The 11,851-nt window shown below is 34.3% G+C and overlaps 2 protein-coding genes across 4 annotated transcripts in view; one reads left to right on the top strand and one right to left on the bottom strand.

Annotated features, from left to right (window-relative positions):
• The window catches only part of LOC128990107 (putative fatty acyl-CoA reductase CG5065), a 30,808-nt gene extending 27,863 nt beyond the window's left edge, over positions 1-2,945 (top strand). For all 3 annotated transcript variants that reach the window (XM_054412361.1, XM_054412359.1, XM_054412360.1), the window contains exons 8-9: positions 258-515; positions 2,540-2,945. In XM_054412361.1, the coding sequence (XP_054268336.1) occupies positions 258-515; positions 2,540-2,672 (391 nt within the window). In that variant the 3' untranslated portion in view covers positions 2,673-2,945. The remainder of the gene's footprint in view (positions 1-257; positions 516-2,539) is intronic.
• A 1,797-nt stretch (positions 2,946-4,742) lies between these two features.
• LOC128990109 (myotrophin-like) overlaps positions 4,743-11,851 on the bottom strand; it is a 35,413-nt gene continuing 28,304 nt past the window's right edge. The window contains exons 3-4 of the mRNA XM_054412362.1: positions 9,411-9,494; positions 4,743-6,528 (exon numbers count right to left, since the gene is read on the bottom strand). Coding sequence (XP_054268337.1) covers positions 6,442-6,528; positions 9,411-9,494 — 171 coding nt within the window. The 3' untranslated portion in view covers positions 4,743-6,441. The remainder of the gene's footprint in view (positions 6,529-9,410; positions 9,495-11,851) is intronic.

Here is an 11,851-nt window from a genome sequence, read left to right as displayed (position 1 = left end):
TAAAATCAAGAAAATCTTTATTTCATAATTTTACATCAGGTGCCGTACATTCAATGGTGTCAAAACTACTCTAGTATAACTATAACTTAAACTAAAAAAACAAACAAGACTGAAAAATATTATAGTATGAGCTAATTACATCACCTTAATGTCCAACTGGTGATATTGGCCATAAAATTTAAGCTTGAATCTTGAACACAACAAAAAATATCTCCATTACCTGAAGCCATGTCACTTATAAAATCAACACGTTCCAGAATGCTCAAAATCCACAAGAAGCTGCAGAGAGCGGTGACTTGTTTGGAGTATTTTACGACTAACGAGTGGAAGTTCATGAACGACAACATGGCACAGCTGATGAAGGAAATGCATCCGGCCGACCGGGAAAAGTTCAACTTCAACATCTCGGACCTGAATTGGAAAACCTACATTGAGTCGTATGTGCTTGGAACACGGAAATACATATTGAAAGAGGACCCATCCACCATTGATACTGCTAAGGTTCACTTAAGGAGGTAAGGAAGAGACAAGATTTTTAGTTTTTCGACATTGATACACTGTAAGAAATAACATTGCACCACTCAATTTTGGTCTGGATGTCACACGTGAAAGATAATTAGCAGAATCTGGTTTGAAAGATTAGAGGATGTTTTAAAGTTGTGTAACCTTCAACCGAAATAAAATCTTACACTACGCTGGTCACTTATGTGCACCAAGTTTGTTTTTGCTATACCTCTCTATAAAAACTGAATTATATATTCAGACTTTGTTCCTTATTCCTTGTTTAAGATGCAGTTAACATTGAAAAAATTAAGTATAGACCTACCAAGTTTTAGTGGAGTCAATAAAAGTTCACCTTAAATGGAATGATTATTTCTACATTCATGTCAACTGTACACTGACAATCTTAGGAATCAACTGCCTACTGAACTTATACTTAATGGATCTATTGAACTACATAAATTTGCTCACTAAATTGCTACTATCCTACTATCCGGCTTCTTTAAGTTTAGTAGAAACTAGTGTACCTGTTGCTCGAATTCGAGCAATTGCGAAGCATTACAGGCGACTCAAAGATTATGGAAATACTCACAATCTACACAACAGTTAGATATAATCAAAATCTTTTGTAAATATCTTATCTTTTTTCAAAAAGCTTATCTTGTTTGTTTTAGTGTTTTCTACACCGCATTAGGTTGTCTATGACAACGATTATAAATGAAAAAAAAAATTATTTTTATTTTTTCTACTTGGTTGTGTTCTATTAGGACTTTTTCTATGATTCCATTGTTTGCAAATCGATTATTTCAATGATTGCTCAAGAAATGTAGAACAGTGTTAATTCAGTTTTATTTTTAGCCTATATCAAATTGTCCAGGATTTCTCGCTCTTTTCCATTGTAATAATTACACCAACCCAAGTTTCGTCTACAGATGCAATATGCCAACAAATATCACCTATGTACAATCTCCAAGAAGTGGTAAAAAAGGCAGAAACCAACCCATACAATAGATATAAGTTAACTCCATAAGAAATAATTTTAAAAGTTACTGTGATATTAGGATTTTCCACCGATTTGGTAATAGAATCTACAAACTATTGTTAAAATTTTATCTCGGAAATAACATGTCAACATATGTTATCGAGAACGGTCGGCAATGCCTTTCGTATATCTTCGTTTTTCCTCTAGCATCGGTCGTTAGCGTGTGGTGTGTGACTTGCTTTTTGTTGTGGTGTAGTAAATTTCCCCGTAAAATCCCCGTCTGGCAAGCTTAAAAATCAACTTGTTGTCCCGTCTTTCTCGCTCCAATTGGCGATCAAAAATAAGTCTTTACTGAATTTAATTATCCAATTATTTGATATATTTATGTTGTTTAAAGTACTTGTTAAAGTAATTTTAATTTAATTTAACTGAAGAATATTACAATATAATTTATTTATATATTGTTGGGAGGGCGGCGTCCGAGAGTCCTTATGGGTCAGCCGCCACTGATTGCTACATACAGAGGTATACATTTTAATATTACACATGGACTGGGTATCACTTGGTTAACAGTACATGAAGACCACGGAACAGTGATGCAGCAAAGTAAAAAACAGTTTTGCCAACTATCATATGACGTCACTTATCATCACATCCACATAGACATCCCTATAGACCACTGCAGAGAATTCAGGTCGCATATATGCGACGGCAGTCTGTGGGTAGAAAAGGGGCCATCGTATATGTGCGTCGCTGGCTCATATAGTACTATTGGAAAAATTTAGTACTATTGCGGTAGTGAACAAGTTGAAATAAACATGGGCTTGCAAACTGAGTTATGTGACTGTGTGTATTGAAGTCTTCTTGACTCACTGACTTTTTTGGGGGCTTGGCTGCCTTATTAATTTTGGGCTGAAGCCACAGGGTCAGTAAGCTCTTGCCAATCACCAATGGTTTTTAGATTTATGATAATACCAAAACGTGTGATGGTTTGAAGTTCTCCTTTCCAGAAAAACACAAAGGTTCTCCCAGGTTTTTAATTTCCTTTTTTTGCAGGATGTACTGGGCGCACAGGCTCAGCCAGATGGTGATTTTTGCACTCATGTGGCAGGTCGTCCGTTCAGGAAAACTGACAGCTCTCGGGTACAATCTGCTAAGCCAAGTCCTTCATCTGATAAAACCCTTGTGACAAACATCATCAGCTATAGGGAAAAGGAACTACTACGTCATCCGTCACCAAGCCCATTAATCAGCAAAAATGTGTTCTTCAACACAGCACGAAGAACAACGTGGAAATGAGGTTTTAACTAAAAATCCTCAATTGATGAATGGAAAGAATATTTTTCAACAATTGAAGATCAAAGCATGTGTTTGGGGATATTTATTATTACATATAGTGTATATTGTAATTTAATTTTATATAAATAATTAATAGTTTAAATACAGTATTATTGTTTTTCAAGTTAGATTTCCTACCTTCCTACTCTTGAACCGAGACGCTGAGCACTACTGTTCAGGTCTCAAAAGTCTGATAATACTTAATTTGATACAAACAAAGTTTGTCAGACAGCCACATACGCTCTATTTCATGGAGGAATTTTAAATTATATGATTTTAAGTTCAAGAAGAACATTATTGAGACAACAGTTGTAGCTCATTTTTGTATGCTGATTTTTTATGGGACCTTTTCCCCAATGGTTTTTGCTAACTTGAAGATTTATATTAGGATCAACCGTATCTTTAGAGTTTGCCTTTTATAGTTCGGCCGCTTAGAATACGACCTGCGCGCTAATGCTAAACCAATGCTGGAGGAGGTCGCTTTCTAAGCGTCCGAACTATAGCGAATTTCCCATATAGTGAATAAGCTATTTTATTTTTTGTACCAGCAAAAATGTCTAAAGTATACTCACATATGAGCAAAAAGTGATTTCTGTATGGCAGTCCTTCTTTGTGTTTGTTCCGTGTAAACAAAAAAACTACCTGAACCTTATTTGTAGGCTGAAATTCTTTTTAAAGGTAGATAAGTCCTGAATATAAATACAAGGTGAGTTTAGAATGGTGTGATGTGTGATGATCTGTGTAACTTTGTTACCTTGGTAACAAACAGCAACCTTGACCAGCTGTTTCATTAGTCAGGATCATTTTATAAAAGCCCAACAATGAAGGTCAGCTGGGCTCAGTCACGAATCATCAAATAGCAACTGTCATTTCTCAGGATCGAACCAGAGACTTTCTCATTACTAGGTGAGCTCCACAACCACCCAGCTATAGCGTGAGTGTAGTACCTAGTTAATACGAGGCATGTTTTTTAAGTAAGTACCGTTTTTAATTGCTCCGTCCCAGCGCTGCAATTGGCATTTTGGACATTTGCGCCGTGTATGTGCATCTATTGGCAAGCCTGCACTAGAAATTCGGCAACAATCGGCCATGTTAACATCCGGTTTTAAGACTCATAATGTTCTCGCCATACACTTCTCTAATCTATCGATGAATTTCAATGGCTTTTACACCTTTAGCACTTAAAAATCTAATTACAGCACACACTTAACAGTCGGCGGCACTATTTTGAATGCTCGAAACCAGATGTAAACACAGCCGATTGTTTTTAAATTTCCGGTGCAGGCTTGCCAATACACAGCGCAAATGTCTAAAATGCCAATCACATGAATAGTCATTTATTCCATCTTTTAACAATACAATATTGTAATTGATTTCGTCAAAAAATAACTAAATCCTAATTTTGGTTACATTGTAGTTGACAATAGACGATATGGCATGCTATCATTTTCTAATTTAGTTCAATTACAGCGCTGGGACCTTAGTTAAAAACGGTACTTATTTCAAAAACATGCCTCGTATGTTAGATTACTTATCAAATTCCTTCACTTAAATAACATAATGCTATCCCAAACTTAAACTCCAGTCTTAGCCGATTTAGCTTGATGTAAATGTTTTATCAGCTTTAACTACTTTACATGTGATTTTCACAAGTTTGTATGTTATGGACAAATAAATTATCATTATGATTGCCTTGTTGTGAAGAAGATTCAATATTTACTTCCCAATCACCCATCTCCAACTTTTGAAGGTCGCAGAAAAGCCCCTAGCAATATTAAAACACAAATTTTCCAATATAAATCTGTCTAGGTGTAAAATTCCAGCTAAATTGGTTGAATAGGTGTTGGACGATGAAAGCAGAGACAGACTGGTAGATATATATTAAAACATAAGTAATAGGGTATGAAAAATTCATCAGTGGTAGTAGAAAATATCACGGTTTATTTAAACTATTTTTAAGAGTTAACAAGATGTGATATAAAATTAAAAATTCTAAGCTACGAAAAAGAACATTATATTGGCAAAGGTACAATTAATTTACATTTGTCAGAAACAATCAACATAAAAGAAAGCGTAGATTTTCTTTGGTAGCTTCTTGACCAAAATATATATGACTAAGGTTTTTAAGAGTCTTTGTCGTCCTTTTAGAAATCGTCTTCATTGATTTCTTGTTAGAAAAGTTATTCACCCATAAAATCTAAAATTTAAAACTTATTTATGTCATAGGCAAAGAACGCTCCAAGAATAAAATTGAGTAAAAAGTTCAATGTACTTCGACAACAACTGCTACTTTAGTTGTTTTAGTTTAAATAAAATACAATTTTGTAATAGTTTCAAAAGTTAAAAAAAACATCAAAGTATAGGCTATCTTTTTTCAAGTTAAAAGGAATTAGGCCTAAATACAATTATATATTTTAATACGGGACTAGAATACTTTGATGCCATAAAATTAACATTGATTTTATAGAACAATGTCCACTGGAGATTATGACTGTTAATAATACTTCAGTTTTGTAAAAAGAAAAATATAAAACTACAAAATAGAATAATTGTAATGTAGTACACACCAATTTTTCCCCAACAGCACTGATAATTCATAGTTATGTTTTGAGTAGTTTTAACATATAAAAAAACATCTCTCAGTCAAATTGTAGTAATTTCAATATCATTGATGAAGTGATAACTCAAAATTACAACAAATATCCTACAATAAAATCTTCAGTCTTACAAAAATGCATAATAAGAGCAATAAATAGATAGGTAGCATAATTCCAAAATAAAAACGTTGATTAGAATAAAAAGTTTCCAATTTTAAATAAACTGTTAAATTGTCTACACATTAAATTGCAATCATTAAAAAAAAGTTTAGCCACCACCATCAATAAGATTGAAGAAATTATGTAAAGAACAAATGTATTATAAAAAAACATGATTTACAATCATCCTGGTGTACATAGTTATTATAAGACAACGATAAACTAACTACGAATAATTAATTGACTTCATAAGCAAAGTTAAATCATACAATACATCATAATAAATTACTAACACCTAGTATCTCAACATTTCGCTGGGAGTACAATCCACCCAAATAACACAAGACATACTCAAATAAAATAGTCTAAATTTCATTAAGTATATCACAATTTCGGTAAATTTGATAGTAACAGATTAGGAATCATCACACTTGATAGCGACTATGCATTAACTACTAAATTTCCAAAAAAACATATTTCTTTTGATTTTTACTAAATTACGTTTGAAAGTGTAGGAATCACCATATCTAGGAAAATATATACAAACTTTTCTAAAAACCACTCTGCTATGTACAAATAAGAAAATATAAAAGCTTTGTAGATTAGACGAGTTTATTTTACGGTTATAAAAGCGCAACCGAAAAATTGTTGTAGGCCCTCTGTTCAAAACTATCACTTAAAGTAGGCTATGTATTTTTTACCAAAAGTAAAAAAGCACTCGGAGCACTTTTAAATACTCCTATTTAGTTTTAGAATGTATATTGTAAGTAAACATTTAAATACAACAATACAAAATACAACAAAAATAGTAAATTATTACAGTAGCCTAGTATAAAATAAATACATGAAGAGGTAGATCGACATCTATTTCAGCAGAGCCTTGATTTCATCTTTGTCGGCTGCATCAATGTAGCTCGTACCATCTGGCGTTGAACCTTCTTTGGACGCTCCCTGTTAAAACAATTACATTAATAACAGAAAATATGGAAAGCAATGGTCAAGTTTTAAGAGTCCTTAGAGCATAAAACAACACTAACACTAACTCTAACTAAGACATTCTAACTCATAAAACAACTTAAAAATACAAAGAATTTGTTTAACCCTCCGAGTGTTATGTGTCGTAAAAGCGACTCATAACACATCCGCTGTAGTGTTATGTGTCACTTTTGCGACTCACAAACACTGTTTATGGCGACGGCTCTGGGACTGACTGAATCGGATTGAACTGGATTGAGTTAGGTATCTTTTTTTTTAGCAGATCCAGACCTTTCTCCTGATGTCTGTTTCTATACGCTTTTCATTTTAGTTCCGAAAATATTGTAGCAGACAGCTGACGTGCGTATTTGTAAACAGCTTGGTTAACCTCGCACCGATGACTGATGTGTTTTATTACTTATCGTTGTTTTAGTGTTAAAAATCAAAAGTAGTGATACGTGGTGCATTATAAGAAAATTTAAGCGATTTTGAAGGGCTGGTTGATGATCCTGAAGAAGTAGGTAGTGATATTGATGTAAATTATCAGCCAGATTCCTAGCTATGGTTAGGCTATGCATTCTTAGCTAACGCCATGTACCGGTACCGAAATCTGTTTTTTGCCCATAACTTATTCATTTGCAAACCTACTTCCTTACATTATCATATTTTTGGAATCCTCATAAAATTCTGAACAAAGTGGCTATTTTAAAATATTTGTAGACCTATAAATTATAAAAGTTATTGAGCGCAAACATAAATATTTTTAATTTATTTTATAATTTTTGAGAAATGTTAACCCCACAAAAATTGTTGAACATGTTTTTTGTAATGTTTTATTTTTATATGTTACATTGAAGCCCATAATTTTCCAAACAAAATTATTTATAAAACAGTATACTTTATATTGTTTTAAGTTTCTAAGATACATTTTAATAACCCTGCGATTGCGCAATAAATGGGCGAACATTAAGACCAAAACTAGAGACACTTGGAGGGTTAATCTCACAGAAGCCTATACTAGATATTTAAATTACAATTACTTTGGTATTTAAAAAAAAATAGTGATGGTCGGATCCGGATATCGGACCCAAGCTAGAGCGGTGCCCGATCGGATCCAAAAAATCTGGATCCCTTGGGCTGGATCCGGTTTTTATGGATCCAATTTTTTCATTTTTACAACAAAAAAAACCGTCTGTGTCCATGTACAAGACTATCCCGTCTGTATCCATGTACAAGACTATCCCGTCTGTATCCATGTACAAGACTATCCCGTCTGTATCTATGTACAAGACTATCCCATCTGTATCCATGTACAAGACTATCCCGTCTGTATCCATGTACAAGACTATCCCATCTGTATCTATGGACAAGACTATCCCGTCTGTATCTATGGACAAGACTATCCTGTCTGTATCCATGTACAAGACTATCCCGTCTGTATCCATGTACAAGACTATCCCATCTGTATCTATGTACAAGACTATCCTGTCTGTATCCATGTACAAGACTATCCCGTCTGTATCCATGTACAAGAAGACTATCTGTGTCTGTGTACAAGAAGAGAGTATACAGGGTGATCAACTCAAGGAGGCCACCATTGGGATATCGGAAACGGTAAGAATTAGAGAAAACTTTAAATGGGGGATATAAAATGGCGGCCAACTTTGAAATTTCTTATGGAACACCCTATATTTTATCATGTTTTCGGATAGAACAGGCAATTTAAAAACTTTTTTATTCCTGACATTTTTTTGATAAACCCACTAGTTTAGGAGTTACAGCATATGGAAAAATGACTTCCGGTGTACATTTTACATCATGTAGCTCCTAAACAAGTAGGTTTATATAGCGAAAATTCAAAAAGTAAATAAGTCAAATAAGTCTTAAAATTGCATCCACATTCCAAAAAGACCATACAATTCGTTAAAACTAGTAATTGTATTATTTTTAAAATGGCGGCCATTTTCCAAAATGGCGGCAAACTTGAAAAGTGGAAAACTGTGTATTTTATGGTCTTTATGGAATGTGGATGCAATATTAAGACTTCTTTGACTTATTTACTCTTCGCATTTTCGCTATAAACCTACTTGTTTAGGAGCAACATGATGTAAAATGTACACCGGAAGTCATTTTTCCATAGGCTGTGTGACTCATAAACAAGTGGGTTTTTCGAAAAAATGTCAAGAATAAAAAAGTTTTTAAATTGCCTGTTCTATCCGAAAACATGATAAAATATAGGGTGTTCCATAAGAAATTTCAAAGTTGGCCGCCATTTTGGAAAATAGCGGCTGAATTTCTACTAACAAATTTAGCATTAAATGCAGTAGGAAATGGTTCCAAACTTTAAATTGTAATACAAACAATTAGGCCTATTCTGTACAATTAATATCAATGCAATACCTAAAGACAATTCTCCATACCACCAGTTCTTGGAAAATGTGCGTGTTCCAAGAACCGTTGTTAAAATGTCGATCGATACCAACAATGGATGAACCTTAAGGTGGTAGGATCTGACCAAAGCTATGCACCGCAGCATCCAGCTGATCGTGGGTACGGCAACCATAAACCCGTCTCTGGGTGCCAAGTTGTTTAATTATTTATTCAATTACATCAGTGAAGTGCCTAAACAAACTCAAAATCACCTAAGGCAAATCCGCTATTCATAGGGAAAAAATCAAGATTTCCATTACAAAAGGAACTAATGGACAGCTAATTTTGGATATCTCATATCATCCACTGTGACCGGCTGATGTTTTCTGAGTGACTAGGAAGCGTCCAACTAATTTCTTGCCCTAAGTTACCAGCTCGAGCTAAGCAATAATACATATTCACTTAAAAATAGAAAAAAAGTAGCTTACCTTTTCCAGAAGAGTTTTAACACAGCTTGTGTGACCTTCCCAAATTGCAGCCAATAGAGCACTGATTCCATGCTTATCTTTAGCCTGGAATAAATTCAACTTGTAAATAATAAAAATACACGTACAAATTATAATCATATGAAGTTGTACATGAAACTGTCTCTTATTTACAACTTTTTGCAGTAAGCCCTACACAAAAGTTAGTTCTCAGTACCTATTTATATTCTACATCCACACATTTATTTTATTTTGTTTTCACACATTCAAATGTATTATCTAAACCTATATTTAAGAGTCGGGAAACATTTGTTATTACAACAAAGAATCTTGGCTTAACTCCAGTTGTACCTAAATTGTACAAAATTTCCTAACCTCATAACCAACAATGGTTTGTTTAGTAAAATATTTTACGCCCCAGCGTAATTAAATGGGGTTTCATTGCGTACTACTGTACTGTAATGAGTTTTACCGGACACCAATCAGCTGATTATACTGTATTTGGGTGACAATGAGTGGTTATAAACAAAAACAAAACCTCTCTTAAAGGTTATGACTAGTGATTTTTTGTCCTTTAGTTGGTGGTAATATGTAAGGATTTGTACAGATTTCGTGGTATGGCGTAAACTATCATATGTAACTCGTCCAAAATGTGTTAACCGGACTCGCATGGTAATCCCGTACTCGACTTTGTCTCGCACGGGAACGATCACACTCGTCCAGTTAACACTTATTTTCAGGACTAGTAACGTAATATACTATTACAAACCTGTCTAGAGGTTTCCACTGAACATCTTATAGGTACCTACCTTTCCTACACCTTCAACATGCAGTATACAGAGCCATGTAAGTTACCGGTACATAGGCTATCATATGACAGTTTAGGCGACACTAACCATCACCATAGGACCAACAAAACTTGAATTTTTTCTTAGTTGTTTCCACTAAAATACTAATTTTAGCCATACCAAAGTCAAAGGTAAAAGTTATTTTGAGTCAGTTATTCAAAATTACAAGACAAATACGGTAAATTAAAATGTAGGCTGCTTAGCACCTTCACAAGGGTCACAAAGGACAGTTGACACGACTCGCATGATAATAAAGATGATATTTTCAGTAACATCAATAGTATGAGACATACAGTAAACCCGCTTTTATCTGGACCCCTTCTAACTGGACTAGACTTGCCAGAAGCGACATGTCTTTAACCGGACAATGTTTAGGAGCACATCGGTGTAACCGAAATGGATAGACAGGAAGTGGGCGGTACTGAATGACTTTTATCCTTGGAAAATTTGAAACCAGTGATCACATGTCTACAATGCTCTCCCAAATTTATGTAAAATACTTCGGGTTAGTTTTCAAGATTGTGGCCAAATATTGAACGCCTCCAGTAGGCATGGGAACATTATCATCACCTTTTGTGATCTTCGAAAAATTCTAGACAAGTGATTCCCATGGCCGGGGTTTGTGGAATTCTTCTCCCGGAAGTTTACCCTCATGGAAAACCGCCTACGTCATGAGGGTGGGGGCTATATACGGTCGAGAAACAACCCGGGACTCAAAATGTACTACCACAGAATTTTACCCCTGGAAATCTACCCCTCATGGTCGGCTACGCTACGTATCGGCCAAGATTCATTGTTGTAGTTGATTTTATTAATTGTTTGATATTAAATCAACGGCTCTTCGGTTAATCATTACCTTCTAAAATCCAGTATTAGATTAGGTTTGTGGCAGGTCATATATCAATAGCCTATTTGCAAAACAAAGCCTAAATAAAAAATAGCCAACATATTAAAGCCTAACTATTTAATCAGTTACTAGCCTAGGCCTAGTTAGGCTCAACTAACTAATTTCTACTGTAAATTATGAATAAATAGTATAAACCTTCTGAAATATATTACATTAGTAGGAAAAATGGATAAAAGGAATGGTATTTGTTTAATAAAATTGTATTCTGATCCTCATAACATGTTAAAAATCTGCATTCAAATCATACAACCAAATCGGTGGGTAAAAGCGATCGTTAACGGCAAACAAAAAACCGTGATAAAAACCTAAATAATGATAATACATATTTTTCTGCCGAAATCGTAAATAATGGTAATTTAGAAACATAACCATAAAACATTGCAGACGGAAAGTTAGATTCAAATCAAAAAGGTGGATGACGTCAGAACTCGAGACACCAAAGAGAACTGAAATAAAGAGGTTAGGTCAAAGATCGGGAATAGTTTTCAATCATTTTGCAACGAAACTAAAAAAAAGCTGAGAGAAAGCTACATGCAGACAATATATTTGGACTAAACCACGTAAATTTCTAAGCCAATAGGATTACGAGTTGACATTCAAGTCGGTGTAGGTGAACAATTTCTGAAAATTATCTCGTTTTTAACCAAAAAAAAAAGTAAGTAGAAGCTAGCCATCTTGAATCTGAGGCA

This window comes from Macrosteles quadrilineatus, unplaced genomic scaffold (assembly GCF_028750875.1).
Source record: "Macrosteles quadrilineatus isolate MER2022 unplaced genomic scaffold, UCM_ALF_1.0 Scaffold_3__2_contigs__length_128488019, whole genome shotgun sequence".
Lineage (NCBI taxonomy): Eukaryota > Metazoa > Arthropoda > Insecta > Hemiptera > Cicadellidae > Macrosteles > Macrosteles quadrilineatus.
The sequence above is the reverse complement of the archived record's forward strand: the minus strand, read 5'-3'. Positions and strand labels throughout refer to the sequence as shown.